At 45.3% G+C, this 25,911-nt stretch overlaps 1 protein-coding gene across 4 annotated transcripts in view; it reads right to left on the bottom strand.

Annotated features, from left to right (window-relative positions):
- The window catches only part of FGF13 (fibroblast growth factor 13), a 495,501-nt gene that overhangs the window by 190,438 nt on the left and 279,152 nt on the right, over positions 1–25,911 (bottom strand). For 3 of the 4 annotated variants that reach the window (XM_021080531.1, XM_021080530.1, XM_021080533.1), the window contains one exon: positions 14,480–14,647. The exons of the other annotated variant lie outside the window; for it this stretch is intronic. In XM_021080531.1, the coding sequence (XP_020936190.1) occupies positions 14,480–14,647 (168 nt within the window). The remainder of the gene's footprint in view (positions 1–14,479; positions 14,648–25,911) is intronic. 4 annotated transcript variants of the gene reach the window in all.

A 25,911-nucleotide genomic window follows, 5' to 3' on the forward strand; every position in this document is an offset into this window, starting at 1 on the left:
ACAAGATGCTGTCTCAGCACAGATTTAATTGAGACACAGGAGAGTAGCAACGGATAGGGTAGGAGGGGAAAATGTTGTGAAGGTACGAGCTTGAATGCGTTATTTTCTATCTTGGTCAAAAGGCTAGTGAGACAAGAGTCTAGCAGCTTCAGCTTCTGGTCTTAGTTTAGAAATGGCTAGTAGCCGAATATAGTTTTAATTAAAAGGTGATCCATGTACAAGAATTCGAAGAATTTTTCCCCAAACTGTCTGGACCACTTTCCACTATGAAAAGTTAACTAATTTTATTATTATTATTTTGCTTTATAGGGCTGCATGAGAGGCATATTAAGTTCCAAGGCTAGGGATCAAATCAGAGCTGCAGCTGCTGGCCTAGGCCACAGCCATAGCAACTCAGGGCATAACTGCGAATGACTCCACAGCTCATGGCAATGCCGGATCCACCACCCACTGAACGAGGCCAAAGATGGAACTCTCATCCTCATGGATACTAGTCAGGTTTAATTTCACTGCACCACAGGGGTAACTCCCTGAAAAGTTAACTAATTATTAATTTTCTCACCCTGAAAAACCAAAGCTGCTTTTCTTTTTAAGAGTCCACTGTGGAAGAATTATTTGACCTTGGACAAGAGGTCTCCCTGTACGAAAAACTTTCATCCAGACCTGAATGGTTAAGTAAGCATTTCCTTGGGATATAAATTTGTAAATCCTAGGTGAAAACTCAGCTCACTTATATAGACACTATATGATCTTGTCCACTCAACAGTTCTTCGCTGCCAAACTGTATATTTGTTCGTTTGATATACTAGCCCGTTGATTCAGCAAGAGACTGTCACTGTTAGACAAGGAATCAATTTGCATAGTCTAGCAAGAGCGCACACATTTGTACAGTTGGCAGAAAACTTACTGTATCGGAAACTCACGTAATGTCGCCATCCTTGTTTGCAGCATATTAATACAACTTCAAGGAATATCAGTTCGAAAATACCAAGCTCAAGAGGTAATTTACTTTTACTGTGAATTCCCAGTGGTCCAATATTTTAAGCTATTAAGAAATATTGAGCAAGCCTAACTATATTGAAAAAGGACAAACAACCAAAGAATAAATAAGGCCCAGCCAAGACGGAAACTTTTGATAGACTATAGAGAAGAAAAACCAATGATATTTTTACCAAGACTTACACTGTCTTAGCAGTTAGACAGGGTGGGGTTGCTCATTACACTTTCAAGGGTCATTTTCAACAAACTTATTTCAATGATTTTTGGGGGTTATTTACAAGTGGTGTAATAAAGGTGTGAGAAGTGGGAGACATTTGTGATATCCTGAAATGAACTGGGTGACAAAGGCTGGAAGTTCAGAGGGATATAGGCGAGGCCTGCATGAAATTAGTACCTTCCTCCTGCATTCTGCTCTGCTGGCTCTGCTTGCTGAAGCTCAGCCTGCCCCCGGCTTACTTAGTACCGTCTTGTCCTGCTTTGCCTTCTCAACCTCCTGCGGAGTCCCTTCTCCTCTCCCTCACAAGGCCATCTCTTCTGCTCTGATGGTTTTAACACCGACCACAGGCTCAGAAGGCTTAAATGTCTGCCATCAGCCTGGAACTCCTTCTTGAGCAATTTAAAGACAGATCTCTGCATAGTGACTGACACACAAAAAAGTTACTCAATAGCCGTTAAGTGAATAAATTAATGCAACATAAAAATGGATTTGTGGGACCTCGTTGGGAGACATGTGGAAGAAAGTTGAGGTGTCCTAGACAAGCCCATCCTGAGACAGGTGAGCTGTCCTGGACAAGCCCATCCTGGAACAGTTGTCTTACACAAGCTCATCCTGAAAGAGCTGAGTTGTCCTAGACAAGCCCGCCCTAGAACCCAGCTCAGCAGCTGCGCACAAATGTATGAGTGAGCCCAGACAAGACCAACAGAACCTAGAGGCTATCCATAGCAGACCGAGCAAAACCTAGAAACTATGAGAAAAATAAATGTGTTCCTATTTTAAGCCATGATGTTTCAGTGTGACTTAAAATACAACGAGAGCTGGTGGTTCCTGGTCTACCTTTCAAGCGAGTCTTTCCTCCTCGAGGGCAGATAGCACCTCTACCTTGTCATAGGTGTGTCTGATGACCAGCCCCATCCCTGTTTGGACAAGACAATAGATACCTGTTTACAAATAATCAATTCTCTGAATGGCGACTGGAAGCACCGAGAGTCATTTGTTGCCTAGAATCAACATAGCAAATGGCAGCTTAAACTCCAAAGAAAAGTTTGTTACTGGAATAGGTCAATAACAATGATAAATATGGATTATTTATTGTTGACAGGCACTGTGCCAAACGTGTGGTCTCTATAAAATAAAGATCTATTTCGTACAGATGAAACGTAGGCTTTATGTTTAAATGGAGTCCTAATTGGGATGGGAGACAGAGCTCTTTTAAGACACCAGTAACTGCTCCCAAAGAAAATGGTGCACTAGAATAAAAGGCTGCCAAATGATTCTGATTTGCTTTGGGGATTTTTTTTCCTCCCTCAGCAAATATTCTGGGTATATTTAACCAATTATCCACTAAGTGAACAGCTAACCACGCATGCCAATTAGAAATTTACTGAATCAGTTCATGAATCTTCTAACATGGATCCAAAATGCTACCTTCTCAGAAAAATCAAGCGATAACAGTGGGAAAGTGGCTAAGGAGGGACAAAACATACATGTTACCGCCGGGCAGCATCTCTCACTCCTACTTTTTGCAATGCCCTTTGTTCCTTCCTTGTTGCATGAAAAGAAGTAGATTTTGTGCACAGCCTGAGGCAGCCTATAGACAAATGTGCTCCCTCTACCAGTGGCCTGCTTGAACCCACATTATCCTATAGAAGGCTGCGATTAGGCTGGGCTTTCCCTGGCTAGATGATTTCTAGAAAGGACTCCAGGAGAGGGACCATATGAGCTCCACTACTTCTTTGCTTCTAAGTGTTTCCTCCATCAACTACTTTAACTAGTGGTGTGCATGCACGTGTGCGTGCGTACGTGTGTGTTCACAACTTCTTTCAATGACAACTAGTGACTACAAGGGGCATGTTTCACTTTTCTCGGTGCTCTGTGTTGCTGGAAGGGTCCACAGTGTCTGCAGTCAATGGAGGGTCTCTGAGAGAGCTGAACTGAGACATTCCTGCTCCAATGAGGTCCCAGTCAAGGATCGGCACAGAACCCAGGGGAATGTGCTCACGCCAAGAGGAAAAGATGGAGCAAATAATGGCAATATGACTATGTGTTCCTATAACCTGGCATTTCAGACAGACTAGACTAAGAAGGGGTCCAACCTTCATACACTAGATCACAGCCTTCCAAAGTGGGCACAAAAATCCAGAGCCTAAATGGAACCTCTGAGCTCTGACTGGGAGCACCTGATGACCTAAAGACAGGTGAATTCTATCAATACAGAGCCCCCCACCTCAGAACATGGCACACCCAACTCAACGTCACCGTGTCCCTTTTCTTGGGGAGCCAGCTCCTGGCACAAGTGGTTAAGGCTGCTTCAAGATCTAGTGGAACCACGAAGAAGAGTATGAGTTTGAAGCATTAGTCCACTTAAGGAAGCACTGCAGGAACAATGACTTGCATTCAGTAGGTATTTATATAGAGATCAAAGGAGAAGAGCATGCAGCAAACCTCAGGAAAGACCTTTGGTTGAAGCCCTTGCCTACTGCTTATACCAACACTAAACCCACGATGTGGGGAAAACCACAAGGAGTCTTCCAATGGATCTGTTGGGCAAGTGGACTCTGTGGAGAGGAGAAGAGAGGACTACAGTATGTTTCTAAGCAGCGATTCTCACCAGCAGTGGATGAGAAGGTGCTGAGCTCTAACACGGATGGACCAGACAAAATCATACTAAGTGAAGTAAGCCGGAGAAAGACAAATACCATATGATATCACTTCTACGTGGGATCTAAGATATGGCACAAATGAACTTATCTACAAAACGGACTCGGAGACAGAAAACAAACTCATGGTCACCAAAGGGGAAGGTCAGGTGGAGGGATAAATTAGGAGGTTGGGATTACCAGACATGACTACTTTATATAAAAGTACTTAATATAATAGATAACCAACAAGGACCTATTGTACAGCACAGGGAACTATACTCAATATCTTACAACAAATTCTAATGGGAAAGAACATAAAAAATACAAACATACATAACTGAATCACTTTGCTGTACACCTGAAATGAACACAATATTGTAAATCAACTCGACTTCAATCTAAAAAACAGTGAAAGCAAACAAAACAAAACAAAAGATGGGGCTCATCTCCTTTCTCATGTCTTGCACCTGAAAGGGGATCAGGAGTCAGACCAAAGGATGAGCCGAGGCTCCAGAGATGAAAAGATATGATTTCAAACCCCATTTAAGACACACATTAGCCCTGTGACTCTGGAGAAGTTATTTCCCATCTCTATACAGAAGTAACCAAATCGTGTCCTTCAACAGTGATGACACCTACCTCATGGGTTGGGAAGATGAGCAATAATAAATCTGAAGTGCCTGGCACAGAAAAAAGGCTAAGAAACTGATAACCAAAGATCTACCCAGAGCACAGTATGGAAAGTCTTGCACTGACTGCACCACACGAATGCCCGAGACGTCCTTCTTCATGGTTCCGGAGGGAAGTGACCACTTCATGGAATCTCGCTCCTTGGGAAAGTCACATGGAACAGTCTCTTGACAGCGACCCAACCCAGTTAGGTAAGATTTTCTCTTCCAGCACCTGTAAGTCAGTTCTCACTATGTAATGAAGTTTTTGACATTCACAGATTTAGGTTAGCAGGTATTCGGTGAGCAGAGGTTTTAAGGTGGAGGGTCAATTGGCCTGAAGTGCTTAAGAAGTGGCCCACAGCTGAATACCTGTACACCAGCAGAGTGAATCAATCCCAATTCTGACACTGCGAATTGTACAGCATTTCAACAGTCATACTTGATGAGAATTTGCCCTGTAAACATTCTGAAATTCAACGTTACTGCTTCTTTGTTCTCTGAAGAACAGGCTACCCTTTTAATCCATGGTTTTTCTAACAGCAGGCCAAAGGGCCTTCCATCTCTGGATACTACAGTGTATTAGACGACGTTTTTCAGTAAGACGATACTGAAGTAACTGGAGGATGAAATGGGAGCTCTTCCTAGGACCAGCGTCGATACGAGACGCGTCCTCTTGCAGTGGAGAGAGAGCAGCTGTGGGAGGGAGACAAGGTACGTTGGAGTATTGGCTCTACACGTCCCCGTCTGGTGACCTTGACCAAGTTATTTCACAACTCTTGAGTCTCTGTTTCCTCATCCATGAAATGGAAAGAAAAAATTAACCTCCTTAACCTCTAAGAATTTTTACAACACTTAAGATAACGTTAGGTAAAGCACTTGACACTGTAAATTCTGGATAATTGCTGGTGATTGTTTTTGTTCCCATTAACCAAATGCTAGAAAACAGGGGTCTGAAAAGTGATGAAAGAGAACCGGCTGCCAGTGTCTAAACCTCTAGGTATCATCTAAAACTATAGAGATGTGGACCGGCTCAGAACTAGTCTTAGTAACTTTCCCACGCAGGGTGGAAGTTTCGATGTGCTGACAAAAACTTGAAGCAATAGAATGACCTTTTTAATATGCAGCATCGCTCGTTCTTCCATGCTGCCACTGGAGGTGATGAGCATGCTCTGGCTTAAAGAAAGAAGATTAGGCGAGTCACCACGTGCTGTTACTTCTCTGGGCACTGTTCTACTGCATTCAAATGGATTTTAGCTCCTCACTCGTCACCCTACTCTTTCTTTGTGCCTTTTGGACAAGGTCAGCTCCTTCTCGAGGGTTGAGGGTCATGTCACGCCCTTCGTGGAGGGCCACGCGCCACCTACTGCTAGGCCCGCAGAATGAGCAGGTACCTCGCGTCCCAGCAAAGCAGAGAATGGAATGTGAACAGCATTCCCCCCCCCCCCGCCGTTAAACCTAAGATATTTCAGCATGAAAACTGCTCTGACCCAACAAACCCACGTAGAGGGCAAGAGGGGCAAAACTGAGCCTCTGAAGATGCCACAGAGGGGCAAGGGCAAGGGCATGGGCTTCGGAGGCCAGGAAAACCACTCTCCAATCAAGTCCGGCCTTGATGGCGGAAGGGATTTAAAATCCGGGCATCTCAGGTTGCTCATCCCTGAAATGTGGAGAGCAGCCGCTGCCTTACAGAATTATTGTGATCACGCTTTGCACGGCACTCTCCCCCCCATATACAAGTGACCCAGTGGAACCATTCTCTCTCTCCCTTCCTGCTTGGAGATCCGGTCTTCCAGACATTGTACTTCACTGTAAAATGTCATTCCAGACATGGTTGCTTCCGAGCTGCACATGCTTGAAGGTTGTCCTGGAGCTGTTCTGAAAATATATATCTTAAAATAGCTGGGGCTACGAAGTGGAAATAGGCTGGCACATGGATGGACGTGCACATGTGATTTTTGATGTGTTGAAGTGAGCGCGGATATTGGCTGTGAAGCAAGACCAGGGTAAGTGTTTGATAAAATGCAGGATGTAATATCTCTTGTTCCCCACTTGCCCGTGCGCATTATTCAAGCTGCATATTCTCAAGTGATTTACTGAAGCAAATCACAAGTGCATAGCCAGATAAATATCCAAATGAACGTATTCTAGAACGCTAGAGGTGATTCCTGAACACGGCCAGCACCAAAAGTCTTCCAGTCACGGCAAAGTCAGTCGGCACATCCGTGCTGCCGAGGGAACGAGCGGTGCGTGGATGGAAGAAGGTAATGCTGATGACAGGCTCTGGCGGAACTTGGGGACACCTGGTTCAGGAGCAGCTGAAAACCACTGTTGCCGTCTCACCCTAGAGCAGGGGCAAGCAGGTCAAGAAGCACGAAAAAGTACTTTTTGGGCACGCTGATAAGCTCTTTTCCTGCTCCAGCATCTTCTTTAAGTACCATTACATGAGCTTCCTCCGACGTTTGCAAGCTGAAGCAGAGTTGGAGAGAACAAGGGTTTCAAAGATCGCTTGCAAGCAATGATGTTGGACACAAGGTGGCAGGTTACCACGCTCATATGGAGAAGCCGGATTCTATTTCTGGAAGCGCAGAGACGCAAGGGAACTTCAAAAAGGTAGGAGTGTGTGCGAAGCGGGGGGAGGAATGTGGATGGAGCCTTACATGGCCACACGTTCTAAAGGTCACTGCCTGTCCAGCAGTGCCCGCTAATCACAGGGCACCTCCTGAAGAGGCCCTCGCAATCAGCATGATAAGAATTCTGAATTGACAGCTGACAGCAGACAGCAGACCTTAGCCAAGGTGAATTTTCCCGAAGGCAGTGATCCCAAACCTGTTAGTTCACTGGAATCACCTGCAGAGCTCAAAAAGTATCCCCGTCAGAGTTCCCATTGTGGCTCAGCGGTAATGAACCTGGCCATGAGGATGTGGGTTTGATCCCTGGCCTCACTCAGTGGGTTAAGGATCTGGCGTTGCTGAGAGCTATGGTGCAGGTTGCAGGCGCAGCTCAGATCCCAAGTTGCTGTGGCTGAGACACAAGCTGGTAGCTGTCACTCCAATTTGACTCCTAACCTGGGAACCTTCATATGTCGTGGGTGCGGTCCTAAGAGGCAAAAACAAAAAAATACAACACAACAAAAAAGTAACCACGCAGAACCTCGGCCACAAGAGATTTTGCAGTTTTCAGTGGACAGGTCAGCACTTAGATGGCTGCTTTTCGTATGACGTTAGGCCAGACGTCAGGATTATTTAAAAGGTCCTTGGGTGATTTCCATGTGGAGTGGAGGCTGAGCATCCTGGAAGTAACCTAAAGCAATGCCCCTTACCGCAGGGTCCACAGACTTAGTGCTGATCTGTGAACTTGCCACTAAGCACATTTTTTATTTAGTTAGCTGACACTATTTTTCACAGCAAGAGAGCAATACCTTCTAGATGAAGGCAACAGTGCACTGATTTACATTCTGGCACAAGCTCCTCATTGTACTGCTAACAAACACTTGCACACCCAACCCTGAACCAGGGACCAGCCTCAGAGCGACACTTCCCTAAAGACAGCAGCAGGTGGGGGGGGGTGCAGAGAGAAAGGGAATGGCTTTCATCTTCAAAAATGTACGACTTGGCAAAGCCCAGCTCTCAGGTGAACCTGCTGCTCAGAGGGGCTGACATGCCATTTCCAAGAGCGAACGCGGGGGATGTTAATACACAGGCACCAGAAGAGTCAGGTGTCTGGAAGATGCTGTTCGCCACTGACATGCCCAGAGTGAGACAAATTCCTCCTGTGTAAGACTCCTCCAAGCCTTTAACACCCTCCGAGGTACTGGGACTCAGTGGAATTTGGGAAACATGGATATGGGCACAACCTGTCTTTTCGCAAAGACAATCAGTGTTTCCTGAAACATCATTGGGAAAAGATCGATCCGGTCATAATTTAAGAACATGCGAAAGAGAGTAGCATTACATCTGCATTCGCTTCCAGCAGGCAAGTGAGTTCTCGTGAAAAACACAAAGGGCAAAATTGGAGCGGAAGCAGCAGCACACGTGGTCCTTCGCCTGAACAGAGGCAGATGTCCAGGCCTTAGGTTGGGACCTGAGTTGGGGAAACGGCTAAAAGGCATCCAGGCTCTCTGCATTTTTTGGATGTGGGCCACAGCCTACCTGGTTCATACCAAGCGGGGTCAGAAAGGCAGATTTGCTTACGTGGTTTATTAACTGTTGGAAAGGAAAAAAACCAGTAGGAGCTGCTGAGGCATCCAAGCCCCAGAAGCACGTTGTCAACACAATCCCAGCTGTGGAGGGGTCAGCAGAGGATGCATGGATAACTGCAAGATTATTTTCAAGGACTAGCATGTAGATTTAGACTCTGTTTGAAAATCGAAATCACCACCATCATTCATCCAGCAGACCTTTCCCAGCACATGCGCAGGGCAGTGTTCATTTACATGGAAATACTTGCGACGGATCCTCTGTTGGCTTCACACGGGACAACTATCTGGCTCCAGGACTAACCCAGGGAAATCGCAAGTCAAGAGTGTTGCACAGGAGAGCTGACTTCTCAGAAAAATATCGCCACCAGCACCACCTCCATGGGAACACCGAGGCTCAAGGCAGACAGCGGGCCCGTTGCTTCAAAAAGTGAATCATCATAGAATGAACAGTTGTTAGTTTCTACCGGAAGAGCCAGCCTGGACACTGAGTTGAGACGCATGTATCTAATGAGAGAATAATAAATGCCCATCCTGGCCTGAAATTGAATTATTGGCTGTTAAGTATACCTCCTTGATCAAATTATGAGTTTTCCAGAGAGTCGAAGCGATCCCCAAAATGTGACTTAATGTTGTGTTTGCTGCCAGAAGGTTGGGGAAATAGAGAAGAGAGGCTGTGTTCCAGTGCCATTACTAGCTACCTAATGTTTTTAACAAGTTGTTTTCTGAGAATTAACTGACATGTAACCGAGAGAAACACATTTGAACACTTTATGGGAAGAGGGTAGTGTTTCCTCATTGCTCATCACGGAGGCGTTCAGATTTCTGGCTTTTTAATTTGATTTTGATCGAGAACAATATTTTCATCCCTCTTGCGCCTCTGCAATGAAGGTGCCATTGGCTCCAATGAGCAAAGGAGACTCCCAGGTGTTGTTCAGTCATCCTTCAGGTCATAAAGCAAAGGGGAGGTGACCTTAAGTCATAGCTATTTTGAAATTAGAGGATTAAGAATAAAGTCGGTTACCTCTTCAGAGTCACCCAAACATAGGGCCCCATGTTTTTCTAAAAGAACAGGAACAGCCCCTCAGTTCTCACCTCCAAGGGGACAGACAGGGAATCCGGTTATATCCTTCCTGAAAAGTCAAGACCTTTTCAGACGCCAAGCATCAGAGGTTGCTTAGATTATTGAACTATTAGTCAAGATAGTCTTAGACCCATTGTTCTCAAAAGGCAAAGTAGTATCAAAATGAGAAAGACACACAACAGGAGGCAATAGAGTTGAAGAAAAGGTGAGGATTTAAAGAAAAACATTGCCATCAGCACATTCCTCATATTCTTCCACCTTCTTTCTCTCCTGTCCTTTAGACAAGACTGCTATTCATGGTGACATATTCTCTTTCCAGGATCAAGAGACCAAGGCATTACGAGCAGAACAGACATTGTGCTGGTTAAAAAATGTCCCCATCACACTCGGCCCACGATTTTACTTTCCTTGGGCTGCTGAAAGCTGCCGCACTTCATCACTGGTCTGGAGCACAAATAATTTTCTCCTCCAACCAAAGTCACTATGGTTGGATGCCTCTCTGAATAAAAAGGTTATGGATGTCCTGAGGGAGGCAGAATGTATGTATATATATTTCAAATCACACGAAAACAGGATGCTAGGAAGGAGGCCAAATGCTTGATGAGAAAATGGTGACAAATCCCCGAGCTTCGTTCGTAATACCGTCCTGTATCGTGCAGACACCTTTCAATTGTCATCAGAAACTTCAATCCTAAAAGCAAATGCTGGGAATTATTTTTCGCTGTAGATTTTCAACGTTATCTACTTGTAAGCATGTGTAACTTGGTGTGATTCTTCTCAACAGTCTTCAAACATCAGGAAAAGCCCAAGGACTGGCATTTGGGAAGCAACAACTATACTGATAATAGATTGGTTTTCAGAAGTTACATTTCTTGTTGGCACACATGACAAGGAAAGACAAAAAAATGAACAAAAGACTAAAGCTACAAAGATTATACTTTCTCTTGCCAAGAGGCTCCTGAACAGTAAAAAAGATTTTGGTAACAATCTTTGCTCTCAATGTGGTTTTCTTATAACAAAGAGCACTGCTGATGCTGGGCCAAATTAGACTCCCAGATATTTGTATGGGCTTCTTCAGCCAAATTCCAGTACTTAGATAAGATTACCTCGTAAGTGGTTTTCATGGAAATAAGCACATCACTGAAAATCACAAGTATTTGGAACAGACTGAAAAACTTATTTTGGAATAGTTTTTGGCAAAGTTGTCCTTAGTCCTTAGTCCATCCTGAAAAGCCAGTGAGATATTTCTATGTGTAGTTTGACATGAATTCTGAGGGCCTTGGACACAATACAAAAGTCTTTTAAAATGATAGATGATTTTGAACAATCGTGAGAAGTCATCTGTACCAAATCTCAGGCGATCATCAAGTATGGAAATAACCCGGCCCTTAGAAAAACATTATGAACTAAAAAAAACACCAAGACATTGTCTATAACAATGCAAAAATACAGAGTTCCCGTCGTGGCACAGCGGAAACAAATCTGACTAGGAACCACGAGGTTGAGGGTTCGATCCCTGCCCCGCTCAGGGGGTTAAGGATCCAGTGTTGCCGTGAGCTGTGGTGTAGGTCACAGACGCGGCTCGGATCTGGTGTGGCTGTGGCTGTGGCTCAGGCCGGCGGCTGTAGATTGATTAGACCCCTAGCCTGGGAACCTCCATGTGCCGTGGGTGTGGCTCTGAAAAGCAAAAAGACCAAAAAAAAAAAAAACAAAAAACACAAAAGTAGTTGGTAGATTTTATCAATTCAGTAAGGAAGAAGAAAACTAATTCCAGCTTTATCACAATACCCACAGAGATCTTTGAGCTAATTTAATTGTTTGTAAGACTTACCCAGTTCTAACTTTTATACTCCCCCCAATTTAAATGAATGTTTCATTTTTCAGTTGAGGGCTGTATAAACACAATCTCATTAGAAGAGGCCATCCTGGCAGCTTGGCACTGCACATATCAAACAGTGGAGAGTTGAACCACCCTGTCCATTGCCTTCACCTGCAGTGGGATTGGTGGGCCTCCATAGCCCAGGTCAACGAAGGTCTCATGCTTTGGCACAGGGAACACAGGAGGAACTCTCTCTTCAAAATGCTTCACGTGAGAATAAAATGTTTCCGTATGGACATAGTTTAGAGCTGAGAATCTATCCATTTGTCATAAAGAGATCTTTTATTTTTACCAAGTATAATAAAATGTTCCAGCAACTGTAAGAGAGAACTGAAGACAGAACCTTACAGCATTTAAAAACCAGTCTTGCAAAAATCTTCCAGGTCGCCACAATGGCCACTGAACCCTTCCAAACCCACAGTTACTTCACCTCCTGGCAATGATGAGCTTCGGTATCCTACATGACGTAAGCATGTTAATTTCTTAGCATTGTTTCCTTACTTATCCAAGGTCTCATCCACGCCATGCTTTCTTTCGCCCCCATCTAAGGTCTTCAGGATCCTGTTAATTTGCACAGAGATCAAGTGTATTCATTTTAAAGTCTGGGTTCACCATTAGCTTCTGGACCCTTGTTTGAAAGGGGTACAGTAAGATGATAAATAATATTAAAATGTCATCCCGGAAACCCTCTAACGAATCTAATACTATTTAAAATAATTCATGTGAATAAGTACGGAAATACTAGCTTCCCTATTCCGGACAAACAGGCAGGACAACAAGACTAAGAGAAATCTTCAATCTGAAAGACGACAATGCCTATCATCAAAGTATACCAGGGCGAGGCTGGCAGCCACACAATGACAACCAGAGCAGAAAGTATCCAAACCCTGGAGAAGAGAGTATAACCGCTATGCATTCTCTAAAGAATTCTTCATATCTGAAAACATTCATAACAGTAGTCATAATACACTCCACATGATATTTTGAAAACTAATAGATCCTATCAAAATAATATGTAAAGAGAAAAGGGATGGGATCTTAAATGTAGTTATTCAGCCGTTTCATTTTTAAATCCGAGAATCGTTCAAACATTGTGAAGTAAGTTTCTAACCAACTGTTTCATACATGGCTTATCATACTTACTCAAATCAACTTTTATTTTTTTCTGATAATGACCAAGTAGAAAAATAGTATAGTATCTGTCACACAGACACACATATCTATATAATAATAGAATTACATAATAAATAGTATATTTCTATAACACAGATACTGGTTTGTGCTTGTAAATATATATCACACACATAATTTTACAGAAAAGGACGAAAACATTGGAATGCATGATATACTGTAAGATAATTGTCACTGGCTGAATTTTTTGTTTCATTGAAACATAAAATCGAGTTAGTAGTTGTTCTACAAAACCACCAAAAATGTGTTTTACTCACTGTAAAGGGTCACCATTTACATCTCCCGATGAGTAAGGGTTGACACCAAAGCATAAGTAGAAAACAAATGCAATTGCTCTATTCAATTGCTGAAACAGAATTAAAGATAGAAAAACGCACACTTCTCATTTTCCGCCAAAGAACACTGAAAGCTCTATGTGGAAGGGAACAAAAAGGGGAGACTTTGAGATGGGAAAACGTGCTGCCAAAACCACCGACTCGAGTCAATTTGGAGTAATGTCCTCAGACATCAAACTTTGAACAGAACCACAGAGCATTTTTTCCAGGTCAGAACGACAGTTGTACTGAAGAGCCCATAATGTTGCCAAAAGGGCAGCTGGAAACAGGAACGAGGCACTTCCTGAAATCGTACTGGAAGCATTTCTGCAAAAGGTACACTGACTGCCAAAGGACTGGTGAATTTGGCCACCTCCAGTGCCATCCACTGGTGGACTGCATGGCTAGTATTTGATCGGGGCCGGGGACACGAGCCGGTTGACAGTAAGTATGTCATTAGCATACACAGTATATTGTCTGCAGTGCCATTTTGGAAGTCAAAACAGACACGGATGGCAAAAAAAAAAAAAACCTGCACCAGCGGGTGCAATGTGAAAAATGGCCCTGCTGGATAATAGCTGAAAAGTTGGGGGACCAAAACCGGCATGCTCTCTGCGGAGAGACGAGGTCCTTTAGAGAGAGATTTGCAGCGTGGATGGCGAGGAACCCCTTATTGACCTGGGTTTACGAAACAGCAAGGAGAGTTTTCCAAACCTGTACTTGAGCTGAAAAGAAAAGCGAGCTCCCCATCGGTTCCCTGAGGCATGCATGTCACGGTGGCAAAGCGCACTGGGCGGGCAGGACATGGGCAGTCTGGGCTGCTGCAGCCAGCGGAGCAGATCATGAGAGCGTTTTTCAACACAATGCGGAAGGCTTGAGGGACGGGAGAAGAGGGAGAAAATTTGGGACAACCTTGTCATTATCTGATTTTGGAAGGGCCATTCCTCAGCCGACTGCCGCTTCAGGATGGCGAGGGGGTGGGGACAGCGTCGGCTGGATGTTGGCTACGGGAGCAAGCGACGTGAGCAGCCAAAACGGGGGAGGGTCAGGACCCCGGCTGAACGTGCGTCAGCTGCGAGAAGCAGGAAGATGCCGCGGGCCCGGCCAGAGAGGCCTGTATGATACAGTGTCCCAGCAAACACTGCACAACACGCTCCCTGGCGGGCCCCGGGGCCTCGGACGATGTCGGGGGCCGGACAACACACAGCAAGGCACAGTCCGAAAGAAAGAGAGAGAAAAGAAGAAGGAGGGAAACACAAGCAAGACACGCATCCGACGTGCACAAACCTTCGGGCTCTGTGTTTTCTTTGTGATGCACTTGCTTCAGCGGGCAGCAGAAGATTTCGTGACACTTAGCACGAAAGGGGGACTCTTTTTTCTTTAATTCCGCAGATTGGATGGAATCTTGCCGTAACATAATGTATTCCTGTGTGCCAGGGGGGGCGTCATCCAGAACTGTGGTCACCACATAACAAAATGAACTCAAGTTAGAGCTTCAGGAAAGCAGCGAACGTCTTAAATCAAATCTACTCCCAAGGAAGACTAAAGAAACCACATTCCCAAGAAAAGTGTCAAAGGAAAGCATTTAACCGCTTGGGGATTGTATTTTTCGGGGCTTAGTTATAATCCGAGAGCCCTGGGAATAGCTTACAGCTATACACATGTCTGCTGCTAGTACAGCGAAAACGTAACAGTGCTCAAACGTTCCAGAAGTGCAGGAAAACGTGTTCATCCCCCAAACCACATTGTATATAAATAAACACCAGGGAGAGACCACATGTTGCAATCAGAGATACAACAGAAATGTACACAGGTGAAAATGGCAAACGTCCACCAATGAAAAGTGCATTCGTTCACATTTCCTTCCTGGTCTGCTCCTGGTGAGGGCCCGACCTCCAGGCAGACTCAGTCTGACAAAAGAGGCAAAGGTGCAGCCCCTGGCTCTTTCTTTCCCCAGAAAGAAACTGGGCCTGTCACATATACTCCCCATATAGGCAAAACTGCCTAAATGAAGAGAAGACATTTCAGTTGAGAGCCTAAGAATCAACACTGGCTCAAAGACCCACCTTGAACTGTGGAAGAGCAGGGCCTGGTTCACCAATTTTGGCCCAAAAGACACACCAGGCCCCTGTCAGCTTTCTAGGCCCTTAGTGCATTTTCTGAAGGGCAACTGTGAATTTTTAATATTTCCTACGGACAGGAGTTCCCGTCGTGGCTCAGTGGTTAACGAATCCAATTAGGAACCATGAGGTTGTGGGTTCGATCCCTGCCCTTGTTCAGTGGGTTAAGGATCTGGCATTGCCGTGAGCTGGGGTGTGGGTCGCAGAAGTGGCTCAGATCCTGCATTGCTGTGGCTGTGGTGTAGGCCGGGGCTGCAGCTCTGATTAGACCCCTAGCCTGGGAACCTCCATATGCTGCGGGAGCGGCCCCAGAAAAGGCAAAAAGACAAAAAAAAAAAAAATTTCCTACGGACAAAAACAAGATATCTGCTTCTATAGGGTCTGCTGCAATATTCTTGAGCAAGATGACTACCCACCAAAGTGGGTGTAAAATTGATCTTTATCTGCAGAAACGGGGAAGTCACCCCAGAATGGAATTTTTTTCTCTTTCACATCCTTCCCAATGAGGCCAACCCCTTTTGTCAGGAGTGAGTCATTGCCACTAAAGCTATGATTCATGGCCAGCTGACTCATTCTACTCCCCCAAATGCATACAATTGGTGTGCATTTAGAAGGACTGATACCAGGAGCAAACTTCCTATGGGGAAAGTAATGCTGTGGTGTCTGTAACATATCAACAGCCTCTGGATGAAATTAGTTGGCATCTGGAGCTTCCGGTTTTGGCAAAAGAGTCCCAGCTCATCGGCTGGAAGCTTAACGGACTTTGAAGAACTTTCACATTGGTAGTAAAAATGGTATAAAAACCAACATAACTTTTAAATTAGTACTACAGGTTTAGAACAAGTTCTCGAGAGATTGCGGTACATGGAATTGTTGTCTTCCGTTTTAAGTCATTGAATTATGCAGGAAGGTGATGAATATTTTAGTCAGTTCCCTTTCTATTTTCCTCTAGCGTCCAGCAGCACTAATCAGAAATATTATATAGACAAACCACCACAGCTTTTCCTGGCAGAGACTTCCCTTCATCTACCAGGCATATGACTATAACTTCTTAGAATCTGGTTAGAATCTGGTCACTGAATGCACGTCTTTGTGAGCAACAGCTGCTATTCAAACCATTTGCAACCATTTCCTGCCAAGAGCAGAGAGTTATGATAAGAAAGATACTTTTCAAATGCCAGCATCGTAGGTGAAGAAATTCTGGTTTTACCATACAAAATATTTAAGGAAGACCTCCCAAACTGGGGCCTCTTAAAGAAAAACAAACATCATGATTATATAGAAGCTCAGAAATTCCATTTTCATGTACTGTGTATAAGAAACAAATGTTAAGATTCAAGGACAATTGGAGGATTAAAAAGAAAAGAACGACTTTTGGATAATACATGGGGACCTCGTGATCCACACGTACATGGTAAACACCAGTAAATTGTCTTGCATTTTCATTTTTCAATACCAAAGATGACGTCACAAATGGGCATTTCAGGAGATTAATGGCAGGCTGAAGGTAATAGGCTTTGGCCAACTCTCCAGCCAACAGCTTTTTCTAGCTGGTCATTATTTCCCAGAAAATGCCTTGCCCTGCCATTATTATTGTTTAATTAGATACGACTGGTTATCTGAAACACATAACAAAATTCTAAGGAAAGCAACCCCACTGGCCAATATAAACACCACCCCCCAAAATCATCAGGATGAGGAAAAAACTCAAAAAGTGCAAGATAACTGCTTTCCACAAAATGCTCTCTCTCCAGTTCATTCTTCAGGTTGAATTTAGCAAGGTGCCAAGATGAGAGCATTTAAGCAGCCGTCTGAGTAAGGACCACGGGCACAGGACATTTCCTGGGAATTCATGAACACCTGGGAGTTAGTGGCTCAGTTTGGGTCTCAGGCTCTCTCTACCCACTGCCCCAAACATCAGTCCATTCAGGCCAAATGGGGGGGGGGATATTCAATCTATCTGTACCTTGGAGTCAGGTTGACACGAGAGCTAAAAATATTTCTTTGGGACTTCTTAACCAGGAGTGGCATTGTCCAGGCAACTCCTCATTGAGCTCTAAAATCCGTGGACATTGCGTTTGTATTGGATGAAAGATTAAAACTATTACATTAAATACATTTATTCCCAAGGCTCATTCAATTAGGGCAGTGGCGGTCTGCGGAATTGAGAGTCGCAGGAGTGGCAGAGGAATTCTCACTTGATGTCAGCACTAAGGTCGGTGGGATGAGGAGATAATGCTTCCAAAGGGGCACTAGCTCTAGCAAAGGGAGAGGAGATTTGTAAAAAAGTCAGATGATCAAAACAGGAAAATGGATAGGATTTAACTTTCCGTGGCTTAGTCCAGTGATTTCTGCTACCGGCCCCTTCTAGTGCATTCCTTCTTGCACATGACCACTAGCTTCCGAAAACCATGCTCCCCTTTGTTCACTGGAACCATCTGTCCACATTTACTCCATGACTCCTGCTGTCCTTCTCAATATTATTTATCTAATCCTGAAGGTGGATGAAAGACTCGAGTAATTAGGGAGACAAGAGATTTACACCAAACCTCTTCCACTTTCAGAAGATCCACTTAACTCTCAATACAGGTAAGGTGGTAAGAGTGCCTTATGGTTGATTTCTGGACCGAGGGGCCCATGCTTTGAGAATGGCCATGAGACCCATAACAACAGCAGCCTCTGCTGAGAAATGGCACCCCCACAGCCCGTGCCCTTGGCCCTGATCACATAGGCCACCTGCTCAGAATTCCAAAGGCCCATAAGAGTGGTGGAGACCTAGAGGAGACAAGTACACACAGGCAAAGTCACACATCCACAGACAGGCAGACACTGACAGGTGGCATACTCAGACACAAGGGTGAAAAAATAAGTGAATTTACTGGTGGCATGATACTTACTATGAGAATGATTAAAGACCCAGTTCCCATCAAGAAGGCAGTGACTGACTAAGCATTAAGTGGGCAAGCCTGCATCCAGGAATGGTTTCCCAGCAGCAGTACTGGACTGGCACAAACTATTCCCACTCCCCTCCAGCAAACACCCAAGATCAAGGCCACGGTCAAGGGTGGAGGGCAGTCATGGTAAGGAGAGAAAGTTTATATCTATGCCTGATAACCTGGTCTAAGCTGCTGGTGTTCACAGAAATAAATGGTTCTCATTTCAAACTGGACATAAAGAAAGCATCAATCTGTACCCAAACAGTCTTTGATAGAATTAAAAATACTTCCAATGTAATATATTTTTTACTGAAAGAATTTAACCATCATTTATCCTTTCTGTGTTGAGAAAATTCAGTGCCCGTTTTACTCTATAACTTTTATCAATAAAATTGTAACACTGGCTACATAAACTGCCTAGCCAAAAAATGTCATAGGACCACAAAGAATACAATGCAAGCTTCTCTCTCATTCCAAACCCAACTTCTTTTAGAGATAATTTAATGCAACCGCTTTGTCTTAAAACCTAAGGAAAATATATAGCTCAGGAAGGGGAAGTGACTTGACAAGCCGCCCAGCAACTGAAAAATCCCAGCCTAGAAGCCAGGATTCCAGTATGTTTACAAGGAATTCTAAAGGAAGACTGCTTTGTTCAAATCCTGGTATATTTAACAGGCATGGGGATCTTCAGTATTTCTAGCTTCACAGATTATTTCTGTTTCCAGCCAGGTTTTTGCCCTTTATTCAAAGACAGAAACACAACCAGAAACAACCTAGGAAATGACTTGGACCTTGTCACAAGGGTCCCTCGCCAGGCCACTGTAATTCACTAGCTTCGCGGGCTTCAAGCTGGAAGCAGTTAACAAGCTCTCAGTTATTTGACAATGCTCTTTTGTGCTTTTAAGTGAACTCTTCAGAAAATGACTCAACGCACTTAATTAATGATACAGGATTTTAAATCAAAGCAAATCTGGGATCACCGGGGCAACAGAACTGAACACAGCCAGGGGACGACCAATCAAAGTTAGTAGACATATTGTAGTGACTCCAGCAAGCAACGACTTGAAAAATCTATGAAACAGAAAATATGGCAAAATATACAGATTCTCAAAGGTCCTCACATAATGAGAAAGAAAGTGCAAAGAAAACAGAGTAATTGGAGCGATTCCTCTTCCCTGTCACTGCGCACCTGTCAAGCTGAAAAGTATTTAGTCATAAGATGCGCTGTCTCAAGACCTCCATTTGCCTCCCAACCAACTCCCTTAAATAAGCTTCACTGCCCCGTTCGACACCATCAAGATGGCAGGTTTCAATGGAAACGAGTAACTTTAAATAATTCCCGGAACGGAATTGATCAATACTAATAATCACTTGATTCGGCCAAGATAAAAGCAGCTGTGAAATAGTTCTAGAAATTTCAGTTACCTTCTCCTTTGTGGTCTCCCCCACCTCCACATAGCCCCCCAAGAACTATCACTGACACCCCTCAATAAGTGGCCTTTGTCTTCAGACACAATACACTAAGGAGAAGCCAGCTCCATCTACCTCCTCTGTGTGTGTACCCGAGGCTGGAGACAAGCCTTTGCGTCCGATACCTATTCATACAGGAGCTCCAGTTAGACGCAGAAAATGTCACAGCTCCTCAAAGAAACTGCCTGAAACCTTCTAGCCTTTGATCTTCAGACCTTTCTTGGGCAACATCACAGGCTATATTGCTATAGGAAGCCTATTTTCCCCTGCCAATCTTTCCCGTTTTTAGAGCATGAAATCTCAGAGGAAGGAGGATTCCTCGCGTATACAAGCATTACACTCATCTTTCTAGAAAATGCATTCACTGACATCATACTGCTTCACATGGCACACCAGAAGACAACTGCAGGCCTCATTAGCACTCTTTCCTTCGTATTTGGAGTTCATGTTTTGAAAACAAAACTCTGATTCAAATCTCACGGTTGCCCCAAGTCTCCTGGGATGCCTTGAGAACCCAGGAAACCCCAGCTCACTGCTCGGTTCTGGTATAGTGACTAGAAAATGACACTGAAATGCTGCTTTAAAATTTTGTGATCAGGAGAGTGATCAATGCCATCAAACTCACGTCTACCTTGCCCTGTCCTCCCCAGAAAGGCATCTAGGCAGGAAACTCATTTTTCTTTACTAGTTAGGAAACACTACCCTGACGGTCAAGGGACCAGAGTTCTCTTTCTTCCTCCTTCTGCCGGTGTTCTATGATCACAGGTGCTTCTAGAACTTATGGGTGACTCCTTCAGTGATGCTGAAGAAAACTCACTCAAGTGCATTAGCAGCCCATCTGGCCTGACCCTCTGGCAGGAAGCATAAAGCAAACACCAATATACAGGCTGATCTATAAAAACCATTGTTCAAAAACTACAACGTATGGATAGGTCACTGTGGCTTTGTGCAACCTGGCATTCCATATAATATGGCTGCGCCAGTGAATCCAAAAGTAGGGAAGGGAGAAAGAAGGCCCAGGAAAAGTGGCGGAAGAAAGTTCTTGCAATTGATCAAGACGTGAGCCCTTGCATGTCTTGCGTTATTTAAAATATATACTGGTTAATATGAGAAGAAAGAACGTATAGGTAAGTACGACTGGGTCAGGTTGCTTATAGCAGAAATTGGCACAATACCGTCAATCAAATATACTTTAATAAAATATAAATAATATGTATAAACTATACTTTAATAAAATGTATAGACTGGTTAAATCCTTCCCTCTCTAGTTAGCCACAGAACTCATCAACAGGGAGTTGGTTCAATTGGGCTGAAAAATATTCATCCATTTGCAAGCTCAAATTGTTGTCACACCGTCCACAGCAGTTCTGACCATATCTGTTGTGGGAAAGCTCGTCCCACTTAGATAAAAGCAGCGCATTTTGTAGCTCATGGAAAGCTTTAGAACCAAACGCCCAGTTATATTAGCGGAAATCCAGAAAATAGTTCTCAAACAGAAATACAGCAATGAGATGAGTGCATTGCTTTGCACTCAGGCCTGCCATGGTTTCCAAATCCCCATTCACTAAATAGAGCTGGTGTTTCTTCTCAGGAGGGCGGTCCCTGCAGGGTATACAGATGGAGCAAGATATTGTGCCAGGTTAGAACTCACTCTAAATTTATTTAAGAAGAATTTCAGAGCAAATGGTATTTGAGTTTGTTTACGCTTGGCAGTATTTCTGTTTAAGAAAGAGGCGTTATGATGATTTGAAAAGCCTCCAGCCATCAAATGTCCTTAAAATACCATTTAATGAATTAGGTGCAAATGAATCATAAACACTTAAACTTCGCCCTCCTTCCCTACAAACCCTGTTGGTTCAATGAGGTTTTTGCAAGAGAGGACTCCTTAATCCTTTGAAAAATAAGGTCTTCTGAGGCGAGCTCTAGGCTGCATTTATTTGGTTTTGCAAATTAGGACACTAGGAAGACTCACATTGTTTGTTTGTTTGTTTTTGCTTTTTAGGGCCACGCCCACAGCATATGGAAGTTCCCAGACTGAGGGCTGAATCAGAGCTACAGCTGCCGGCCTACGCCACAGCCACAGCAACGCAGACTCCAAGTCCTGTCTGCAGCCTACACCGCAGCTCACGGCAACGCCGGATCCTTAACCTACCGAGCAAGGCCAGGGGTGGAATCCGGGTCCTAATGGATACTAGTCGGGTTCATTACCGCTGAGCTACAAAGGGAACTCCTTGCATTAGATTTTACATTAGTGCCTGATGCGTACCGCACACTGTGACAGATCATTTCCGAGCCCAAAATACCCACCCAAGGCAGGTGTCATTATTGTCCCCACTTGGCACAGGGGAACCTGTATGTCAGAGAGATTAGAGAACATACTCAGGGAACCCAGCATCAAGATGAGAGCTGGGATCCAAACCCAGTCTTCACGTCTCCAGAGCCTACGCTCTCACTCACTGTGCTGAATCTTATAATCATACAATTGATTTAATCTGTGGTCGCCAGAATAACAGGCCCTCGAAGATGTCCACATGGCACCTGTGACAATGTTATATGAATGGGGGCAGAGGTATACAAGGTTGCTGATAATCTGACCTTTCGATGTATTATCCAGGTGAGTCCAATATACACATAGGGGCTCTTACAATCCAAGGGGGGAAGCAGAAGCCTGGGTCTCCGAGATGAAAAGGAAGGAAAAACAGGACAGATTCAAAGCGCGAGAGGGCTCAACCTGCGGCCGTTGGCTTTGAATACCAGCCTGAACGAGGTCGGGACCAAGGAATCCACAGAGCTTCTAGGAGCCAGAGAAAGCACTCACTTGACAGCTAGCAAGGGGTCAGGGATGGCTGTTCTAGCGGGATCTGAATACGGTGAAGAGCCAAAATGAGAAGGAAATGGATGCTTGTGTGTAGCTTCCAGAAAGCAAGCCAACACTTCAGCTGCTGAGATGCGTGCCTGACCTCGGGTCTGCAAAACGGTGTGACAGACAATCTGTGTGGCTTAAGACACCTAGTTTGGGGTTTTTGAGAGGAAAACAGCAGCATAAAGATGCTTCCTTCGGCCTCCTTACTTCCCGTTCCCTCTCCTAACCCTACCTTTCAATAGTCTTTCAACAAACATTTGTTGAGAACCAGCCACATGCCAGACCCCACTCATTGCATATGGTATACAAAACATGGAAAAAACAGAAAAGCCTTGCCCTCATGGCATTTATCCATTTGGGGTGGAGCTGGGGGGTAAATGGAGAGGCGACAAATCAGGAAGATGTGACGCCAAGGGTCTGTGACTCGCCCATAGGAAGGGAGATGCTCGGAATTGCTGCTAGACCCATACATGTGAGAACGGAAGCTTTACAAGGCAGTTTAGTTAGCTTTCCGCTACAGCCACCCAAGGCGACCTGGAAGCTGAGGCCCGAGTCAAGTGCGGAGGAGAGCGAGCCCCGAGGACACTGGGAAGAAGAGTGTTCCCATTGGAGGGATCGAAGATGCACAGATCCTGAGGGAAGCATCCTGTGCCCGGATGCTCTGTTTTGCTTTGTTTCTTCTTTCTTTTTTTTTTTTTTGTTTCAGAAAAAAATAAGGCCAGTGTGGCTGGAAGTAAAAGACCGAGGCAGGTAGGGATGGGAGGAAATGAGGCCAGGATAGTACCAGGAGACCCGCTCACACAGGCTACTGAAATACCTCTGGCTTTACTTCTGAGTAGAGGGGGGGCCACTGGAGGGTTTCAGGCAGAAGGGTGGTGCGATCTGGGTTCTGTGATCCAAAGCTCATTCCTGCCGCTGTGCAGCGAGAAGAGACTTCATGGGCGAAGGACAGAAGGAGAGAGACTGGTCAGGAGGCTTACTGCTATGGTCCAGGCAAGGGAGGATGGCTGGGAGGACTTGGTGGGGGAGCGGGGAGGAAGCCGAGGTCTTCCGGGTACATGTTCTCGACGACTAACACCGCACGCTATGCAGCATCTAATCATGCGGCTTAACACTGATATCCTTTGAAAATGGTAATTTCGTGGAAGAGCAGCTAACTCTATTCTTGATGCACAGCACAGCGACGAATCACAAGTAGCTCTCTCCTGCTCTATTTCATTGTACAAAATGCGCCTACCTGGACCGTGAGCAAGGAGAGTATTAATGCCAGTGATGGCGAGGAGGGTGAGCAGCTGGCAAAACGTCGGTCTTGAGAAATCGATTCTCTTGGGCCTTCACACCATTCTTGTCTCTCTCTATCAATCTATTTTCCTCTGTCACGATGTCAGAGATGCCATCAAACAAATCTAACACTGCAAGTCCTCATGGGAGAGAGGGATTGTGGGGGAAGAAAACCTTAGAACCGGGGTCTCTTGATGCTTGGATCGCTCCGTTTAGGAGCCTGCCCCTCACGATAGAAACCGCATCGTCCGTGTGTCCCCAGATGTTTGCCAACGCAGTGGACCACGTGATCTCTACATTGGGGTTGGTGGTGGGGGCAGCGGGGGGAGGAGGGGTGGTCCCACCCTCCTCTTCATTTTCTTCTTCAACACGAAGCTCACTGGCACAGCACTGCTGGCTTCTGCCTGCCTCGGCGTTCACTCTTTCCTGGTGAGGTTTTAAAACAGAAACTGGAGGAGTTCCCATCGTGGCGCAGTGGTTAACGAATCCGACTAGGAACCATGAGGTTGCGGGTTCGGTCCCTGCCCTTGCTCAGTGGGTTAACGATCCGGCGTTGCCGTGAGCTGTGGTGTAGGTCGCAGACGCGGCTCGGATCCCGCGTTGCTGTGGCTGTGGTGTAGGCTGGCAGCTACAGCTCCGATTCGACCCGCAGCCTGGGAACCTCAATATGCAGCGGGAGCGGCCCAAGAAGTAGCAAAAAAGACAAAAAAAAAAAACCCAAAACAGAAACTGGAGTCCCCGCTGGGGTGCAGCAGAAAGGAGTCTGACTGCTGTCCATGGGGGAGTAGGTGCGATCCCGGCCTCGCTCAGTGGGTTAAGGATCCGGCATTGCCGTGAGCTGTGGTGTAGGTCACAGACATGGCTTGGATCCTGTGTTGCTGTGGCTCTGGCGGAGGCCAGTGGCTACACATCCGATTGGACCCCTACCCTGGGAACTTCCACACGCTGCGGGTGTGCCCCTAAAGAGACAATAAATAAATACATGACAAACTAACATCCCTGGCTGAGCCCATGCTCTTCCCATGCTTGTTGGGAGCCAGCACACCACAAAAAGTACACTCGGCTCTTGGCCTCTATGTCTTATGTTTGGCAAGTGGAGGCCGTGGCGGGGAGAGGAGTGCGAGCCAGGAGTCGGCTATGACCCAGAGCGGCCAGTGACGGAGTGGCCACATCTAATCGTGGGCTTTGCCAGGAGACCTGCCCACCTCGTCACAGATAAAAGCCTCATTTCCCGGCATTAAGCTTGATTAAGAATAAAAGTGATGTTTTCTCATTTGACTTGTTTCTTCATTTTTTCACAACCTGGACAGAGGGAGAAAATGCGTGGTTGATTGTTTTTAACCCAAGCACATTCCATCACTACCTGTGGATGCTCAGAATCATGACTTTTGGCATATAAGTCCAGAAACTCCACAGAATGTCAGGCACTGCTGGCCACTCTGGCACATGGGGGTACCACTGGTTTCATTGCCGGGATCCGGATCCAGGAGCCCTGTACCGCTAGGCCAGTAAAAGTGCGAGGAAGGGATGGCGGAAGGAAGCAGCGGAGGGAGGGGAGACGAGAGTCAGTGCCAGCTTGTTCCTTCGCAGATGGAAGAGCCAGGTCGCCACGGTCATTTTAAAAACCTGCTGCCAAGGCAATCACTAGCTATTGATGCTGTACGCATCCTCTCACAGGAACGACAGTCCAAAGTCCTATTTCAAACTGGCAAGACGGGGATGGAGAGGGATGGAGCAGGTCACAGGAGGGGACAGAGACGATTGCAGGGCAAGATGCAGCTGTGAATTCACTCCCTCTGATCGCCCTGCAGCCAAGTAGCCACACCAGGAGGCGGCACACACTTTCCAAATCTTACCTCCCTGTCTTTTCTGACAGCTCCTGCTGGCCAGTCCCCTAGGACAGGCCCTGACCATTTGCATCAATTAGACTCATACAGAGAAACCTGGTCATTTGAAGAGGGTCGGTTGGCACCATCAGCAGAACTGAAATCTGCCACGCTTCAAAAGCTTGAAAAATGTCAGCTGGGGAAGGGAAACATTATCCAGTTC

The sequence above is a fragment of the Sus scrofa genome, chromosome X (assembly GCF_000003025.6).
Source record: "Sus scrofa isolate TJ Tabasco breed Duroc chromosome X, Sscrofa11.1, whole genome shotgun sequence".
Taxonomy (NCBI): Eukaryota; Metazoa; Chordata; class Mammalia; order Artiodactyla; family Suidae; genus Sus; species Sus scrofa.